This window comes from Cetorhinus maximus, chromosome 7 (assembly GCF_964194155.1).
Source record: "Cetorhinus maximus chromosome 7, sCetMax3.hap1.1, whole genome shotgun sequence".
Taxonomy (NCBI): domain Eukaryota; kingdom Metazoa; phylum Chordata; class Chondrichthyes; order Lamniformes; family Cetorhinidae; genus Cetorhinus; species Cetorhinus maximus.
This window is the reverse complement of record NC_135885.1, coordinates 132,775,393-132,794,738: the sequence shown is the minus strand read 5'-3', so window position 1 is coordinate 132,794,738 and position 19,346 is coordinate 132,775,393. Positions and strand designations below refer to the sequence as shown.

Sequence of the window (19,346 nt, the reverse complement as noted above, 5' to 3'; positions counted from 1 at the left end):
GCCTTTTTTTTCCTAAGTGTCTGTTTATACTGGTTTGATATTTCAAGACATATTAGTAGTAGCCTCTGAAACATCTCACACTACTTTACTATTTGTGTTGGCCTTGAAGGAATATTCAGTAAAAAGTTAGTTTTGTAATTTAAGCAAATAGTTTTGCAATTTTAGCAAATAAATTCGGATTTGTTTTTAAAAATTTGTTCTCACCTTGATTAGTATTTTCCATTAATTTCAATACAGCACTTACTGATGAAACTTTAATTAAGGTTTGATTTCTACAAAGCAAAATTTTCAAGGTTTTACCAGCTCTATTACAGAATATGTTCCCTTGTTAAATACTCCATCAGATATCAAAAAATTACCTCATCAGGTCCAGGACTGAATTCATAACCGACAGCAACACACTTGAAACCATAAAAACAGGCCTTCTCATCTTTCACATAGTCCGATGCAGTCTCCAAAGAGAAAATGACATCATTTCCTAGAAAAATCACATTTAAATCTAAAACTCAAAATATGATTTTGTGAAGTAAAAGGCCCTGACCCAACACTGCTTGCATGTAGTAGATTTGCCATAAAACAGTAGTCTTCTCTCTCCCGCACAGCCACCAGCAAAACAGTGCCCCATACTCACCAGCTTAATTCTATTCTTAGAGCACAGTTCCACTGAAGATAAAATGGTTTTGATGTGGCACAAGGGTTTTCAATATCCAATTTCTCAAAAGAGAATTATTTTTCATATTTGTAAAGTAACGTAAGGAGTGTTATTACAAAACTCTTAACTAAGGCAAATATTAAAATACTACCTAATAATGAGATACACCAAGTAAAATGTTGCATTGAATTCTAATATTTGACAGCATAGGAATTCAGGAAAGTATAAGGATGGGTATTAACATCCTGCATATAAAGCACTTGCTTTGTTCATTTTTTAAATTTCCCAATTATTCTTCATTTCGCTGTGTTTTTTAGTTTTACAAAAGATTGCTTTGTGCTCCCCAACTCTCAAAGGTCCAATTATAAAGATATGAGATTTTTCCTTCACTCCACCCATACCTTGTGGCTCAAGTGCCACATTCATTACCTAAATATATTGCATCCAGTGGAGACAAGGCCTTGACAAGGGATATTCAAAATCCAGAGATGTTAAACAAAAAAGATCTCAAAGGTACTCGAGTCTGATTGGGCTTTTGAACTGAAGTTTCTATTGTTGGCCACAGAGATGTCAGTCAAGCATTATTAAGTAATATTTCAGAACAGGCAAGGTTATAGATGTGGTCTCTACTTGTGGTGTGAGGCTTTGAGAACCAGCTAAATTGCAACAATTGGATTTGTCAAATTATTATGTTCCTTTTAACAAGAAGGCTGGAGGCTCTATCGTGGCAAGGCAGCAATTCACCAAACAACTGGCTTTATCCTGCTGCTTGCAGTGGAAACTTTATAGCCATCCCTTTGAATTTAAAAATTACAGCAGTGCCCTATATAAAAGATAAAACATAGCATAACCAAAATTCATCTGTAAAAAAAAAAACGGAGAATTTTCTCCCCCCCCCATACCTGGTAAAACAAGAACTGTAGTCGGCCATCCGGCAGAACCAGAAAACTTTTTCAATTCTATCCACGAATTAAGACCATCATGGCTTGTATTTTTTGGCCCAAATCCTGAACTTTGGAAAGTTTTATTCGGAATCAGCAAACGGAGCACATCCTCTGGCTGTGCAGTACCACACAATGGGTCAAACTCAATAGTCATCCACCTGACACAATCTGGAAAAGTTACCTAAATAAGAAACAAGCACTATTATTTTGATCTTTCAAATGACAGCTATTTGAAGGATCTTAGGATGGGAGTTTTAGGCTAGCCCAAATGAATGAGATGGTTGCCTTCATAAGGATTTTAATTAAAATATATTTGAGCAATCTTTACAATCTTTGCTTACTACAGTAATTCAGCACAAATTTCACAGGTCAGAAGAATGGTTGACAGTAGCAAATATTACACTCTGCAAAGCACAATAAAGGGACATTTAGCACACCAAGCTTATTCTTATAAAATATTGGCAAACTGATTTTTCATACTACTCAACCTTTATGATCATCTGAACCATGGTTCTACCACCCTGTTCCCCAAGACAAACTAAGTGAGATTTCCAGTTTACCATTTAGCCTTACATCCTACACCAAGCACTCGATGAGCTGTATTTTTACATTTCCAAAGCCTCATCAGGTCAAGAACTATTATGCTTGACACTAAGAAAATGATAAATCAGACTAGCCAGTAGCCATACGACCCTTCGAGCTTGTCCACCATTAAAAAAAAAGTCAAGGCTGATCTTCTACCTTAAATCCACTTTTCCATCTATCCCCATATTCCTCGATTCCCCTAGTGCCCAAAAGTCTAACAATCTCAGTATTGAATACACTTAATGCACGGACATCCAGAGGGCTCTATGGTAGAGAATTCCAAAGATTCCTCTGAGTGAAGAAATATCTAATTTCTGCACTAAATGGCCCAACCCCTTATCCAGAGGCTACGACCCTTAATTTTAGCCTCTCCAGCCAAGGGAAACCAGACCCTTAGCATCTAAAACACCACCACCTGGCTCCAAGCCACTCACTGTCCTGACTTGGAAATATATTGTCGTTCCTTCATCGTCGCTGGGTCAAAATCCTGGAACTCCCTCCCTAACAGCACTGTGGGTGTACCTACACCACGTGGACTGCAGCGGTTCAAGGCGGCAGCTCACCATCACCTTCTCAATGGCAAATAGGGATGAGCAATAAATGCTGGCCTAGCCAGCAGTGTCCACATCCCATAAATGAATAAAACAAAATACATCATTCACTTAGGTCCGTTCTTATAATTTTCAATCCCACTTATCAGATACTTATCAAGGGAGATTGCCAATATAAGGAGTAAAGAATTTTCATTGATATTAATTGATATTGATAAGTTCAATTTTGCCCCAAATGAAGCTGCTCTTAGCTCAAAAGGTCTGACGCTATGGACATCCATAGACAGGAGTTTTTAATTAGAAGGTTGGTTGTTATTTTTTAATCACACATCTGCAATACAGTTTTATCTGGTATATACCTTTAATTGACTGACACCAGCTGGTTTATAAGGATGGTCACTCTCCACAACAGCATAATGGTTAGAAGTAGTACAAGCAGAAAGGCCTTGTTCAGGCTGATTCCCTGTTGCACTGTCTGTGGACTGATTGGGATTGAAGGCAGGCGGAGCATATTTTTGGTTTAATGTTGCGACTGGAGGCAGGAGCTCCTGTACAAGGCCAAAAACTTCAACTGCAGCCTATTCAAAAAAAAGTTACATTCTGTAAAACTCAAAGGAATAATTGAGATTGAGAATAAGTACATGATAATAAAATCAACATTAATTATGTTGAATTATGAGAATTACTTACTTTTGGAACATTAGCAGCCACTGGTGCAATGTAAGCCAAAATAAGCGGAAGCAGCATAGACAATAGACTGGAAGAGCTGAGTAGTTCTGGAATATCTTCAGCTAAATAAAAATATACATCACTTTATCCATTCTCAGCTTGTGAGTAAAACATAACAGTTTGCTGATTTTAACACAAGTCAGTAGCATTACCTAAAATGCACTGTACAGAAAGGTATTTGTGAACTAGGCGGCTTTCTTGCTTCTCTGCAGCCTGACTCAACCTCCTTACAAGCGGTGCACATAATGACCATGGTTAATATTTCTACTACTGTACCACAGCCTTTCCAATAAGCCACCAGCTAAACTGAGACTGTATAACCCAAATCAGTATAATCAAAAGAAAGCTGTGATTATAGATAAATGGAAGAGAAGCCTCAATGACTTCCTATGTCAAACGTATTTAAATTTTGTTCAATGTACATTGTGCCAGCGAAGATTCAAGCAGATAGTGCACACCTTGCCTTTGGCAAATGCTCTTCTCAGGGAAGATGCACAAGGTGGCCCTGAGACCCCGTCTAGTTCAGTGAATAGTAAACAATAGCCCACCTTGAAAACCTGCAAACCAAATTCTGTAATAACAAAGCATTTAGAAATACATAATCTAATCAAGCAGAGTCAGCATGGCTTCATGAAGGGGAAATCATGCCTAACAAATTTATTAGAATTCTTTGAGGTGGTAACAAGCAGGATAGATTAAGGGGAACCAGCAGATGTAATATATTTGGATTTCCAAAAGGTGTTCGATAAAGTACCGCACATAAGGCTACTTAATAAGATAAGAGCCCATGATGTTGGGGGAAATATATTAGCATGGATGGAGGATTGGCTAACTAATAGAAGACAGAGTTGGAATAAGGGGGGCATTTTCAGGATGGCGACCTGTAACTAGTGGAGTGCCACAGGGGTCAGTGCTGGGGCCTCAATTATTTACAATATATATTAATGACTTAGATGAGGGAAGTGAATGTACTATTGCCAAGTTTGACACAAAAATTGGTGGGAGGGCAAGTGGTGAGGGTGACACAAAGAGTCCACAGAGGGACATACACCGGTTAAGTGAATGGGCAAAAACTTGGCAGACGGAATCTAATGTGGGAAAATGTAAGGCTATGCACTTTGGCAGGAAGAATAGAGGAGCTGAATATTATTTAAATGGAGAATGACTGCAAAAGGCTGCAGCATAGAGGGATTTGGGATTTGTGCATGAATCCCAAAAAGCTAACATACAAGTTCAACAGGTAATAGGAAGGCAAATGGAATGTTGGCCTTTATGTCAAAGGGAATGGAGTATAAAAATAGGGAAGTCTTGCTAAAACTATGAGGCACTAGTTAGACCACACCTAGAATACTGTGAACAATTTTGGTCCCCTTATCTAAGGAAAGCTATACAGGCATTGAAGGCAGTCCAGAGAAGGTTCACAAAGGTGATCCTGGGTACGGAGGGATTTTCTTGTCAGGAGAGGTTGAGTAGGTTGGACATGTACTCATTGGAGTATAGAAAAATGAGAGGTGACCTTATTGAAATACATAAGATTCTTAGGCGGCTTGACAGGGTAGATGCTGAGAAGTTGTTTCTCCTTGTGGGAGAGTCTACGGCCAGAGGGCATAATCTCAGAGTAAGGGGGCGCTCACTTAAAACACATGAGGAGGAATTTCTTCTCTAGTCAATCTGTGGAATTCTTTACCGCAGAGGGCTGGAGAGGCTGGGTCATTAAGTATATTCAAGGCTGAGATAGACAGATTTTTAATCAGTAAGGGATTCAAGGATTATGGGGAAAAGGCAGGAAAGTGGAGTTGAGGATTATCAGATCAGCCATGATCTCATTGAATGGTGGGGCAGACTCAATGGGCCAAATGGCCTACTTCTGCTCCTACGTCTTATGACTGGATTGCAAGTTGGGTTTGATTAGAGCAGGACCCTTCTTTTTAACAAGAAAAATTCTGGTTTCTGTAACTTAAAATAAAAATTGGCCTGGCAGGTGGATTGGTAGGTGATATTCAAACGGTGCTATGAATTTACCCCATAATAAAGATTAAATTCATAAACACCAAGGATAAAAATACCATATTTATCTAGTCTGTATCAAATTATAATAAGTTCATCCAGGTTAGGTGCAATGAGGTTATCCATCTTTGGACATTTAACTTTTATATACAAATATGATAATGCTGGGACAGTGCTACTTCAGAGACTGAATGGTCAGGAATCATCCTCTATTCAGCTATATGAATGTCCTCATTGTGGGTCATAGCAACTCTTTCCTAAGGCGACAGTATTAAGGTCCCAACAGAAAGAACACAAAAATAAGGGAACAAAACTAAATACAGCTACAATCCAATTCAGAACAAAGCTATGGAGGGTTTTTTGACAGATCAATGACAGATAGATTGCTTCATAAAGGTAGTTTAACACTAATCCTATTTTGCAGACATCTAATAAAAGAGAAAAACAAAATAGTACTAAAACTGGAAATAGGTGACTTATATCCTTAGGTTGGAACACAAAGTTCAGAAGTCAATACAAAATAATATACTCCAGCTGATTTCTGGATGTTGATCAACAAGTGGCAAATGCACAAGCAAAATGAGGTTACCAACGAATAAATACAAAAACATGCTCCGCTACTTGATTGTTAACCTCATTTTAGCTATTGGTTTCCGCTAAGATCTTAATCCCAAATGAAATGATTGCATACACAGACTGAACACTTATTCTCTAAATTATATGGTACCCTTGTGCCTTTACACATTGACTAAATGATGGCAGGACTTAAGATTTCGCAGCGGGATTTTCGGAGACAAATAAAGTTCACAAAAAATAAATTTCAACAAAATTAAGGAAAGCTTGTGAACTGGACAACTTGTGCGCCAAATCAAAAATGAGTTTGCTTTTAAGGTGAGGTTTGCTAATCTCTTTCCCAAAGCACTGTTGACAAATATTCATAACTGTTGTACAGTTTGAGGGTATATAATTGTTGGAACATGCACAGTCACAGATGTTAAAATTACTGAGTTTATTTTTGTCTCATCAAGATTTACAACATCTCACTTTTTAATCTGTCCTTTCAATTTTAGGGAGAACATTAATATTTTTAGAACACTGGATTCTCCCTAAACTACGTTAGTGTTCTCAACAGCACCAATATCAAATAACTGTCTGAAATGGCTTCTCATCGTGAGAGTATGACAAATGTATAAAGCTTCAAATTCATTTTGCTACGCATTCGATGAAATGAAGCTCGCAAAAGCTGCCAACACCTGTTTAACAAAGAACAGTCGGCAGCTGCCAAATTCATTTCCCTCAGATCAGTTCACCTACCATGCTCAGGCCAAATATTTTCCCCTTAAAAAGTCCATACACAAAAGACAAATTTTTTAAGTTACTGATTTAAGAAAATGCATACATACCGTCCACAGCCAGGGCCCTATGCAACAAATCCTTAGCCGCACGAACAACTGCAGAAACAACAGAAAGGGCTCGGCTGCAATTTTTGTCTTCCTCATTGGCCTTGCTAAGCAGCTGCGATTGTAAATCCCCATCAAACTCACTTCTAAAAGTTAAATGGACACGTATCACTGGCATGAAATATTTCATTAGATTTAATTTTCTGTACATTGTAATTATTTAATCTATTTAATCAGAGCCGTTCTCTACAAACCAGAAAATAGCCAGTCACTGCATTGAAGGAGGACTTACTACATTTAGTACAGCCAAGAAAATTCCTGCAGATTTTATCGAAAAATTTATGTGACCACAGCTGATTTTAAAACCAGAGATTTCCCCTGACAAAATGTGATCAATAGCTCAGTGGGAGGAAATAAAGATTCAAGAAAAATGCTTTTAATCAACATTATCACAGCAAATATAATTGGGCTCCAACACAGTCCATGAATTTACCTAGAGGTCCATCCTGGCTTGGCGGTCTCAGGACTTATTCCCAGTGGGCTAGCTGATCTGAGTCATAGGGCTATATGCTAATATTTGTGCTAACACTGCTATGTTAGGGAGGGAAAAATCTGGTGTTCCTGCTCCTAATTGCTAATCAGCCACTCCAACTGTAAATGCACACGTATGGTTGTCAATTTAAGGGGTCTTCACCATCGTTGTACTGCCTTTCTGAAGATCAGCCAGAACTTCCACCAACTAACAATAAGACCAAAGCACCATGAACTTAAAGCCCTGACCTTGATTCTCCCAGCTGCTTTCTCAGGCTCAAAGAAACATGCAGTCTGTCTTGTTCATTCCTGAGCTGAGCTTTGTACCCTACAAAAAAAAAGTGCCATTCCTACCTCAGGTATTGCCCATTTTAGTTCATCACTACTGAAACTCTCAAACATCCTTTTGCCACCTCAATGTTCTATTCAGCCAAACGTCCCGAACATGAACTCCCTAGCAGAACCTTATAAAAATGCCACTCATCTGGAATTTTACCATCTGTATCCTAAACTGTACTCTGTTGTCTCATTGTCCAATTTGACCCACCCTTTGCCCAAAGCACTGAGAAAAATTCTCACCTACTAATCACACCATGGCCTCACTTCACTCTTCCCTCTAGTTTTCTTCGTCCCATCTTTCTCAATCTGCTTTCAAGTCATGTCTACTTTATTCATACATTCTCCCTATATCCCATCACTGAATCCACAGAATTGTTACAGCACAGAAGGCCATTCAGCCCATTGTGTCAGCACCATCTCTCCAAATAAGCATTTCACTTATTTCCATTCTCCTGCCTTGCAGTGTATTCCAGGAGCCTTCAACTTCATGCTCTCTGCAATTCTTCTCCTAAAGTGCACTTCCTCTATCGCATCCACCTTGAAAAACTTTCTAGGTCTTTAGTTACCTAGTAACTCTTCGCCTAATTACTGTGATAGGGCTTGGATCTCAGGTTTCCATGGATCAATAGTCTGTCAACACATGATATGTGCTCACAAATGATGGGCACTGGAGCAATACTGCTTTGTATTTATAGAACCATATCCAAAGCCAAGAGTCAACTTCTTCAGGAAAGAACTGAACAAAGGGATTCATCCCCTTCAACCACGTTTCCTCACCCTTCCAGTGATTAAGAGCACTATCATAACACATCATAAACTACACTGGAGATTTTAAGTTAAATACTCAAAAACGCAAAAGGTCCATTTTTAGTTAGAAGTTAAAACTTCAACCTTATCGGCATTCACACTTAAGTCACTTTACGAGCAATGGATAGAGGCCAAGCCAGGAGATTATTCATCTCGCTAACCCAAGGATGTGTTGTACCCTCATTACTACCTAACCAGTTAACTAAGTACAGGTCAGGGATAAAAGAACATTACCTTTGTGACTACGTGACTTAGAAAAGGGTAAAATCATGACCACTGGGTTCAGAACACCTGCTTCATTACAGTCAGAAAACTTTAAGTTAGAGTTGGTGAGGAATGGGGGAAGAACCAATAGTTACAAAGAGGAGTATGCACGCTAAACAAATTCCTCATTCGTAAACAAGCAAATATAAGAGAATCAGTGAGATGCTTTAGATATAAAGGACAAAAGAATGTGCAAATAGTGGTGGTGAAAAGATACTGAAGAGGTCCATGAGTAATAAAAGTATGAGAAATACTGAGGAAAGACATTTTTTGTTCTGTCTTGATATCATCTTGTCCTGTCTCAGGTTCATTTTTTTATTTCATCTCCTATTCCCAATTTGACCTCTCTTTGGTTTCCCATGCTTTTCAATAAACTCAATGCAAGCTTCAGGAAAAGTATTTCAATTATCAGATGGATATTACGCAGGCCTATTAGTAACTTCAGATCCCAGTTATACCCTCCATTTTTTCATGGCAGGGTTCCTGTGTTGTGGGAAGGGAAAGGCCAGGTAAACATTTGATTCAAGGATTCTTTGTTGGCAGAGATTCGGGCGTTTGGTGAGAACCCATTATTTTTCCTCCACCTATGATTGGCAGATCTGCAGTATCAGGCATTTTCTGTTTAAATTTCAGATCTTCTGCATTTGCAGATATCCCCTTTTTCTCATGTTTGTACACTGACCTCTCTTGTATCTTTTCATTCTCCCCTCCAATACTTTCAAGCTCTTTTGTCCTTTCTACTCATCTGCAGTAACTTACTAATAATCTTTTGCAGCGATCTTCTATTCAGCAGAATTTAAGTAATTTAAAAGATAGTAACTCACTCTGATTAGTGCACGTCAGTTCTCTTGCCCTACATTCTATTTTTCCAACCTTACTAAAATAGCCAACTCTTAACCTTCAGTCTGATGAAAGGTACACATCTAAAATGTCACAAACCTTTCCTCTTTAAGAATACTAATTAACCTGCCCTGTATTTCTATCTCCTTGATTTTAATTCGGATGGTTTAATGATTTTGCAATTAAAGTATTATACTTAGCTAGAAGGAGTAGGTGGTGCAGCAATTAGCACACTGGTCATTTACATTTACTGCCTTGTTTGTATCCAGTCAACCAAGGCTGATGGTTTCTTCTCTTACTGTTATCCATAAGGTCTTGCGTAAATGACGTTTGGTGGACAATACACTGCTTTATTAAGATGGGCTCGCGAGCACAATGCACCTACTTAATTGATAATTGACAACATTTATTCTCTGTAAACAGACTGTCCCAAGCTGCCAACTAAAGAAATTCCTTCCTCATGCAGTAAAACATTTAGTAGAAGTTTTTATTTAAATATTAAAGAGGCACATTGGGGCACTGAATAGAAGAGCTAAGCCTCCCAAGCACAAAGTCATGAGCTTTAATCATAGTGTTGACTAATATTCTAGCTTGGTTTCCTTCACAAGGCAGGTTCTCATCCAGGTGTTAGAAGGAACACAAGACTGCACCAATAAAAAGGGTGATACAAAAAGTCAGCAAGATGAATTATATAGCACAAATTGCTGCATCTTTTAGTCATTCACGAATAGGTTTTTTCGTGTTTTGATGTATCTAAGTTAAAATACAATGGGACTATAATACCACAATATGTATTTATGCAGTAGCTACAGGTACTTCTTGATAGTTGGAATCTCTTTAATAATACTGTATCACAAACATAAAGGTACTGAATTATTACATCATTTGGCTAAGAAATCTTAATTAAAAAATGTATGTGCATTTTCTTACCTATAATAAAGTACCTGAGGGATCTGACCTCGAGTCTGATTAGTTCCATTACTGCTGAGGCTACAAGTACTAAAAGTGAAGGTTACACCATCTGGGCACTGAATCGTAGTCATCCCTCCATCTCCATTTGCAGTGCGACTTCCATAGTTCCTTAGACGCACTGCATATTTTACATTTTCCTGGAATTGCAATAAATTTAGTCGTCATTACATAAAAAACCAAAAGCTAAGAATAAAATATATTAGTAATGCTAGAAATTTGTAAAAAATAATTTCTCGTAATAGTTTAAGTCTGCATTTGTTTCAATGGCATAAGTGTTGGCCCATAGATTCTATCTGCTACAAAACCTAAATGTGTTATTTAAACTTTTCAGAGCAAGGAATATTTGCTTAAACATTGCTTCCCACCTTTAAAGGGACAGCTTTATCCAGTCTGATTTCTGCTGTGTCACTGGAGGAGTCATCAGTGCTGTAAGTCCCTTTTACTAGTTCTAAGGAAGTCCACCTGTGAGAATGTGCTGAATCACCGGTGTGCTCACTCTGTCAAAAAATATTTAATTATCAAGGGGTCGTTGGGATGCCTAAGAATAAAATTTACTTAAAAAGACAACTATACATTATTTTAAGTTAAAAACAAAACTAATAAACTTACATCATCAACCAACACTTCCAGCTCATATTCATGAATGCCACCTCCTCCATATACATGGTACCCTACCACAACTACCCCAGGTTTGTCTACAGAGAAGCAGATTGCATCTGGCGACCCATTACCAGTGTTCCAACTTCGTCCTTGACTGGTTTTAGCAAACCGGTTTGGTGTGGCTTTGATGGAATGGAGGGAACTCAATCCATCAACCTGTGAAAGCAACCAAGATGTTCAAAAAGGCTAATCTTTAACTAAATACAGGATTTTCTAGTCTTACATAGTGTTACATAGTGCTTACAACACAGAAGCAGGCCATGGAATACTAAACGCTACCCCATCCCAAAATAGCTTTGTATCAACGTCTCTTTCCTCTTTGATGGTTTTTGTTTTTATGCTTAGTATTACAAGAAATGGAGATTGACCAATACATTACAGGATCTTGAAGATTAATTGGGTCCTAGCTTGTTCGACAATTTTCTTCCTCACTTTTTTGGTTCATTATTTACCTGCCATCTCTGACTTGCATCTTCAACAATGTGTGCGTGGGGACAGGTCTACTAATATTTTTTTACCCCCAAATATAGATTTCTTGAAAGCACATCTTGTAACATTTCATTCATTCTTTATTTGTCTTTATAATGACAGTATGACATGTAATGTGTCCAATGACAGTGGCTACCTCATTTGGCATCTTTATATGTACATCAGTGCAGATGTTGACTCGGTTTAACGTCTCATCCGAAATACAGCACCAACAGTGCGGCACTCCCTCAATGGAATGTCAGCTTTAATTTCTATGCTCAAGTCCTGCAATAACCCTCTGATTTGTAAGTGAGTGCGCTACCAACTGAATCACAGCTCACACAGAGTACAAAACCGAGTTAACATGACTGAAACAAAACATTTCCAGGCACAAGTACACAAAATTTATAAGCCGAAGAATAAATTTTAAATAGTTCCGTCAATCAAAAAGGAGTGCTCTAAATAGGTCAGCTCAGGTCTGGACCCTTACCTCCGATCCCAGTGCTGAGGCAGTGAGTTCACTCACTATGCTGGCAAGGAGACCACAAGTATTGGACACTAGAAGAGGAGAGAAGAGTTCCACCTCTCTTCTGAGACACTTTCGAACCGGGAGCACTACAATGACCAACATTTTTTCCAGCACTTCTCGAAAACTGGTCATACTTGTAATATTTTCTTCAATCTAGGGGAAAATATATCAAGCTTTTATTGCATCTAAGAATATATGATTTCAGTTCATTTAAATTGTTAATGTTTATTCAAGCGCCTTTTAACAGAATATTTCAAGTTTCAGTATTACATGTTAACTACATAACATTTTGATAAGAGGTTAAAGCATACTGACCCTCAAATTTCAGCAGTACCGTACAGAACTATACTTTTTTGCAGAAGTGTCAAAAAGGTATATCTTTGGAAAATCTTTGATTGGGCTTCTGTGAATCTGATTCATGGTTCAAACTCAGATTTTGGCCTGCGCAATTTCTGGAGTTGTTATGCGAGTAGTAAGGCAGTAAACTAAGGCCAGAATTTTCTGGCTCCTCTGGCATCGGGCGTCAGGGTGGATGTGAGCGGACAATATGACGAGAAGGCCAAAAATCGGTATCACACCGTCGCGAAACAAGTTTGCAACTGTCCGCCCCACCCGTCAATGGTGGGCCGCATTTCCCGCTGCTGGACGTTCAGCAGTGTCATTTCAATATATTCATATCTAATTATGAGCCCTGCTCGTCGAAATCATTCCCTGCAACGCTAGACCATCCAGGCACACAACAGCAATTAAAAGAAATGCACCTGACAAGCTCAACTGCAAAGGGAACTCGGAGGCGAGTGCACACTAACGTTGTGCAGCGCTTGTGAGGGTTACCTGTTCAACTTCAGTGAAAAGATGCTGTGCATTCAAGCGAAGACATAGGCAAGTCACATTTTCCTGGCTGGCTGCCAGTGCTGTGCCAAGGCAGCTGCAATGCAGTTGGGGCGAGTTGGGAGGGGCAAGGTAGCAGAGTCTGATGGTAGTACATAAGCACATGACCGGGGCGAGGGCGGGCGGGGGGTGGGAGGAAAAAGTGAGCATTCTTCAGCAGCTGAGACAGTTCAGGCGCAACTTCATTGACATTTGGATTCGGGCCTCTAGCTTATCTACCCATTCAGGCAAAGAGGAGGCATAAAAGTGCGATCAAATGCTCCTGCACTTTGCACCCCTCGGGCACAGACTACAAATTAACGAATGTTTTTGTGGACTGCAGAACAACTGGACGACTGGGCAACTTGCGAAAGCTGCAGGAGTACAACATCAGGAGCACAGAGTCTGGTGACCTAGCTGAATGCCCATGGCTTACAGGGAGCAGAGATGAAGTAGAGAGTAACAGAGGTGTCTGGCTGGGCAGAGGATGGAGCAGCACCCTCATGAAGGAGGAGCAGCTGGGGCTCCAGCGCATGTCACTGAAGAGGCACAGCGAGCTGTCGCAAATCAGCTCCTAGCTAGACCCAGGATCTACAGGCGGCGCTTGTCATTCATGCAGGTAACCGAGAACTAGTGTCGCCAAAGGCTGACATGTGCAGGAAACTGATTGGTCACATATGCCATCTGCTGCATGATTTGGTGCTAGGGGGATATGGAGGGCATCTACTGCCAGTGGCCATGAAAGTGATCGCGGTGCTCAATTTCTACACCTGTACTCCTTTCAGTGCTCCACAGGTGACCTCAGCGGGATCTCACAAGTGCATTCAGGAGGTCACAAACGCCATATTCAAAGGCATATGACTTTGTGCATTTCGTCCGGGATCAGGAAGGCCAGGAAGCAAGAGCACTGGGATTAGCGCAGATCTCAGGTTTCTCACAGGTGCAAAATGCCATCGACTGCACTCATGTGGCACTTAGATGTCCACTGCAACAAGCAGTCAACTACATCAATCGCAAGGGCTCCCACTCGCTAAATGTTCAGCTGGTGTGCAACTGCCACTAACGCATCCAGCAGGTCTGTGCGCTATTCCCAGCAGGTGCCCAAAATGCCTACAATCTCAGTGGGTCGCAGATTCCTGACATCTTCCAGGATCCAGAGAAGCTGCAGGGTTGGCCCCTCGGGGACAAGGGCTGCCCGCAGAGGACGTGGCTGATGATGTGCATGCGGCTGCCTCAGACTGCAGCAGAGTGAAGGTACTGTAAGGCTCATGCTGCAACTCGCACTTTGGCGGAGCAAACCATTGGGGTGCTGAAAATGAGGTTCCGGTGCCTAGTCTGGTGGAGCCCTGCAATACAGTTCACAGAGGGTGTCAAGCACTTGAGCAGCATGCTGCAACCATCGCAACCGGGGTGGGGGGGTGGTGGTGTGTGTGTGAGAGGGGGAGCTGGCTGAGGAGGCGGTGGTGCTGCATGTCTCCTCAGATGAGGACGACGTTGATGGGGTTGAGTGTGATGAGGTCCTTGAAGGAGACAATGATGGTGATGAGGCCATCGAGTTGTCCATATGAGGCAGGCGTGGTCAGAAGGCCCTCATAGCCACTAGATTTGTGGAGGATGATGATGACAAGCAGTGAGGAGGCTCCATAGATCCTCACATTGTATCTGTGAATGTTTGACTCCTGTCTGGCTGATGGCAGCGCACATACCCTCTGTGATACGGTTCCTGTCTTAGAGACCGAGCGGATGCCCATAGTCCCTACATTCCAGGAAGATGATGATAATGTGCAGTGTGGACGCTCTATAGGTCCTCACATAGCTTATGTGAATGTCTGACTCCTGTCTCGCTGATGGAAGCTCGCTTGCACTCTGTGAACAGGGTCATATTATGGAGGTGCAGCAGGGAAACTTTAACTTTTCCTGATCCTATGGCATCCTTCATGAGCTGAACCCTTCAGGACGACACTGTCACTGGACACAGATGATGATGAGATCCAGCCGCATCTCAAAGGTGATGAAAGCACACAGAGAAAATGACAGAGCTCTGTGCGGCTGGCCCAAGTCATTCTGGCATCAATGATAAGCCCCGTCGAGGTGCAGGCATGAATGATGTGTTCATTGATTGTGAAGGCGCACCATCAGTGTGCTGGGAAGGTTACACAAAGCACAGGGAAGAAGTCCTGGACTGAGACACTTGCCTTTGTCTTGTGCAGGAACCTGGGTTTTATATCTGAGTGACATGAACACTGCTCATTATAACAAGGGGCCACAGGTAAGGAGACATTCTTGGGAGTTCATTTACAATAGTGAATAGTATGTACAAGTGATTGATACCTGTGCACAGGCTGTGCAACATCTTCTTAACCTTCCTAAACCTGCTGCTGCGTCTTGGTGCTTCCCCGGCATTAACAGCAGAGGTTGAGGTAGCCTGCTGACTACTACGCCCCGTCTGTGACGACTTTGACAAGGCATCCTCTGGAGGGCCCTGACCTGGAGGGCCCGGGGGCCTACTTTCGGGGTCCTGCTTTGTGGCAATGCCACCCTCCTCAGCTTGTGGAGTTGGAGCTGCTGAGGCCACAGGAAGAGAGGTTTCAGATGGGCTGGACACTCCCGGAGTCACCTGGGTGGGATGGCCCCAGGGTGCGCACTTGCTGATCCTCCTCCCTATAGGTGTCCAAGGGCCTCTGGCTGACCCCTTGAGAAGGGGAAGCTGGAGTGAGATCAAGCTGCCCTGCATCCCTCTTGCGTTGACAATCTTAGAGGCCAACTATGGTGTCAGCATTGGAGTTCAGCCTGCGTAGCAGTGTAGGACCAATGTCCTGGATCAAGGTCTCCATGGCGGCTGCCATCCTCCCAGTGTTGACCTGAGTGTGTTGGCATGCCAGCGCTATCACCTCGGCCTGAAAGCAGATAGGCTCCTCCATCGTGCCTTGCAATCTGAGGAGTGCAGCAGGCATCCCTTCCTGGTGTTCCCAAGCTTGCCTTTGCAGCTCCAGGAACTGAGGTATGACTGGGTTCAGAGTCTCCTCACTGACTCGGACTCAGCAGATTTCTGGCCTCCAGCAGTCCTCAGAGTGCTGGAAATCTGGGAAGTCCCTGCCGCCAACTGCTGTGGATCTGATAATGCAATGTGCTCACCAGAGTGTGGCCCTGAGGCTACTCTAGAGCTAAGTCCCACCAAGGCGTGTGTCTCTGCACTGTTAGACGGTGTGGATGAGGGCTGTGACGGGCCTTCAATTAGGGTGTCATCAGATTATTCTTCCAAGGTTTCTTCGGGGCTTTACTCAAGGACCTGGGCCATGGACCCCCTCGGCTGCTTCCCAGGTGTGCCTGCGAAAGTAAGGAAAGATATTTAGTGCTTTTTTTTTTTATTCGTTCATGGGATGTGGGTGTCGCTGGCTGGGCCAGCATTTATTGCCATCCCTAATTGCCCTTGTTCACAGGGCATTTGAGAGTCAACCACATTGCTGTGGGTGTGGAGTCACATGTAGGTCAGGCCAGGTAAAGACAGATTTCTTTCCCTAAAAGACATTAGTGAACCAGATGGGTTTTTACAACAATTGGCAATGGTTTCATGGTCATCAGACTTTTAATTCCAGGGGAACTGACTTGCAACATGGTTGTCTGATGATGTTGCACTGCTGGATCCTCACTTGGTTGAGCACCACCAACCGACCTCAGTGTCAGCACAGGAAAGGTCCAGAACGTCGCTGGCCAGCTGGGTGACTGTTTACAAAATCTGAGAGGACCTTGATATCAGGCATGCCTCCATCAGTCTGCGACCTCTCCCTTTTGTTGTGTGCCAGCTGGTCCTGCATGAATAGAGATGAAGAGTGTGTAAGCAGGAATGCAGGCCACCTGCTAGGCCAGATAACAAGGATACATGGCATGTGTGAGTGGTGAGTGGTGCCATAGATAGGATGAGGACAAGATCCACAGGGCAGATAAAGGTGAGAGAGTGTGAATGGTGATGTCCCTTGAACTGGCAGTGAGTGAGACCTTTGTGGATATGAGATGGGTTTGTGAGTGTGAGTGTTAAGAGTGATGAGAAGAGTGACTTACCCTGACGGAATGGAGGAGATCATTCATCCTCTTTCGGCACTGGGTGGCTATCGTCTTTTACAAGGTGTTAACGCTGACCACTTCTGCCACCGTCTCCCATGCTGTATTAGTAGTCTTGCTTGCTGGTCTTTGCCCGGAGCAGAGGTAGAGAACTTCACGGCAGGCCTCCATTGCAGCCATTGGGTGCTCGAGGTGCTAGCTCTGTGCAGGGGCGGCCTTTAAATATGGTGACTGGTTTAACGAAGGCCTGAAGTGATGGCGGGGTGGGCGAATCAGAGGATGCCCCACCAGCAACCCGACTTGTTTCCCGGGAATGCACAATTAATGAGACGGGACGCGCCAGGAATGGGAATTTGGGCTTGAAAAGACACCATTGCGGCCAATGTGTAAAACATCCTTTTTCCCCACCCTCTATCACACTTAGTGCAAATCTGGGACAATTCCGCCCAAGTTTTACAATTTCACATTATTCATCCAACTGGACAACCAATGTCAGTTAATTTTGCAATAGTGTATTGAGGAGGAAACATGATCCACCACTATTTTGCAGTAACTCTTTTGTTGGTGTCAATGGAGGGAGACTTAATTATGTATTAACATAGTCCTGCTCAACTGGTTTGTGGAGTCTTCAAACAATGGGAAACTCAAATACAAAAGACAAAAGTTTATGATTGCTGTTCTCACCTGGCTGAACTTCTCCATATGAGCCACTAATAGGGCAAATCTGTGAACCATAGCTGATTCATTCTCTGTGCTACTCTGCTTCACCAAAGACCGAAGTAGTACCTCACCATCATAGGCAATGGGAAGGATTGTTGTAAGCTTGACTGAAGAGTGGCACAGTGCAGACATGACTGCTGCAAGTAACCGACTACTAGATGTCTTGAAGTTGGCTTCCTGTATGTCCTAATAAGAAAAAAAAGATTAAATTGCCAAGTATAAAAAATTATTTTAAAAAAATACAGGAAATTTCCCAGACTGCAGAAGACAGGGTTGCAGGTGTTTTATTTAAGATCAATTTCGATGATCCAGCTGTTCACTAATCTGAGGGCAGTCCCACCCAGCTGGTCAATGGAGGAGAGCCGTGGAAGGAGGACTGTGTGGTTGACAGCTTGTCACAAAACTATCATATTATTGTAAGCTTATGGGTGTGAGTGTGGACAGTTCTGTGTTCTGTGTGACTAATTTATTTAGACTAGAGGTGCTAAGACTACAAGGTTGATATTATCAAGAGAGTTAGGTGTAAAACAGACTTTTGAAATGGAGATGGATAAGCTAGGATGAGGGTTCCACAGATAGGGTATGAATGAAATTTGCATCTTTAGATAAGTGAAGGGCTTGTTTGATTTCCAAAGGGATGGTGTAATGTTTACAACTAACAAGATAAATGAGGCAAAGCAATATGTTTATTCTTCAAGGAAAAGGCCATATTGACAACATGAAAGATTTTTATGTTATGGGAAAAATAAGTTTCCAAAGACATGTAGAACAATGGGATTTTACATATTAAAAGAGAAACATATACAAAGAAGGATAGATGGCTATGTGGGTGTGGCTGTGTAAAATCTTCAAAGGTACACCGTGTGAAACAGACTTGGGAAAAAGCCTCTAGCCACTCTGAACAAGAAGTGCTGCTCCAGTAACTAAAGTTGTATTAAAAATTGGAATTCCAGTGTCAAGAAGGTGCTGTGGTAACCTTGCTGGATTGCCTGTTCAAATTTAAAATCTATTTTGGACAGCTGCCTTAAAGGGTGTGTGTAGTTGGGAGTCAGGTCAATTAGGAATTTTGGGATGTGTTGTAACATCAAGTAACTGCAATATTATGTATGTGTTTGAATTCTTTTCTTTTGTCAATAAATGTTTTAATTTAATTCTTAAAGTCTCTAAAAGTGTTACTGGTCCCTTCTGAATTCAGTGCACAAGTCTTCTCGTAATAAATACAAATTGCAAAACTGTTGTGATAGCGTGGACATTTTCAAAAATGGGTGAAGAAATTACTAACAGATTCCCTCTTCACCCTTAGGTTGCCATTTATTGGATTCCACTTGTACCACACAACCAGTTTAGGATAGTTACTGTCCAGCCTGCAGCAGCTGGTAAAACAAAAACTATACTGTGCGCTGCAAATTGCACTCTGCC

General features: G+C 41.7%; 1 protein-coding gene across 2 annotated transcripts in view; it reads right to left on the bottom strand.

The window, feature by feature from the left end:
* The window catches only part of mycbp2 (MYC binding protein 2), a 191,023-nt gene that overhangs the window by 80,012 nt on the left and 91,665 nt on the right, over window positions 1-19,346 (bottom strand). For both annotated transcript variants that reach the window (XM_078545962.1, XM_078545963.1), the window contains exons 33-42: window positions 17,892-18,113; window positions 12,240-12,431; window positions 11,231-11,437; window positions 10,987-11,118; window positions 10,580-10,758; window positions 6,872-7,014; window positions 3,423-3,523; window positions 3,092-3,310; window positions 1,555-1,777; window positions 360-478 (exon numbers count right to left, since the gene is read on the bottom strand). In XM_078545962.1, the coding sequence (XP_078402088.1) occupies window positions 360-478; window positions 1,555-1,777; window positions 3,092-3,310; window positions 3,423-3,523; window positions 6,872-7,014; window positions 10,580-10,758; window positions 10,987-11,118; window positions 11,231-11,437; window positions 12,240-12,431; window positions 17,892-18,113 (1,737 nt within the window). The remainder of the gene's footprint in view (window positions 1-359; window positions 479-1,554; window positions 1,778-3,091; window positions 3,311-3,422; window positions 3,524-6,871; window positions 7,015-10,579; window positions 10,759-10,986; window positions 11,119-11,230; window positions 11,438-12,239; window positions 12,432-17,891; window positions 18,114-19,346) is intronic.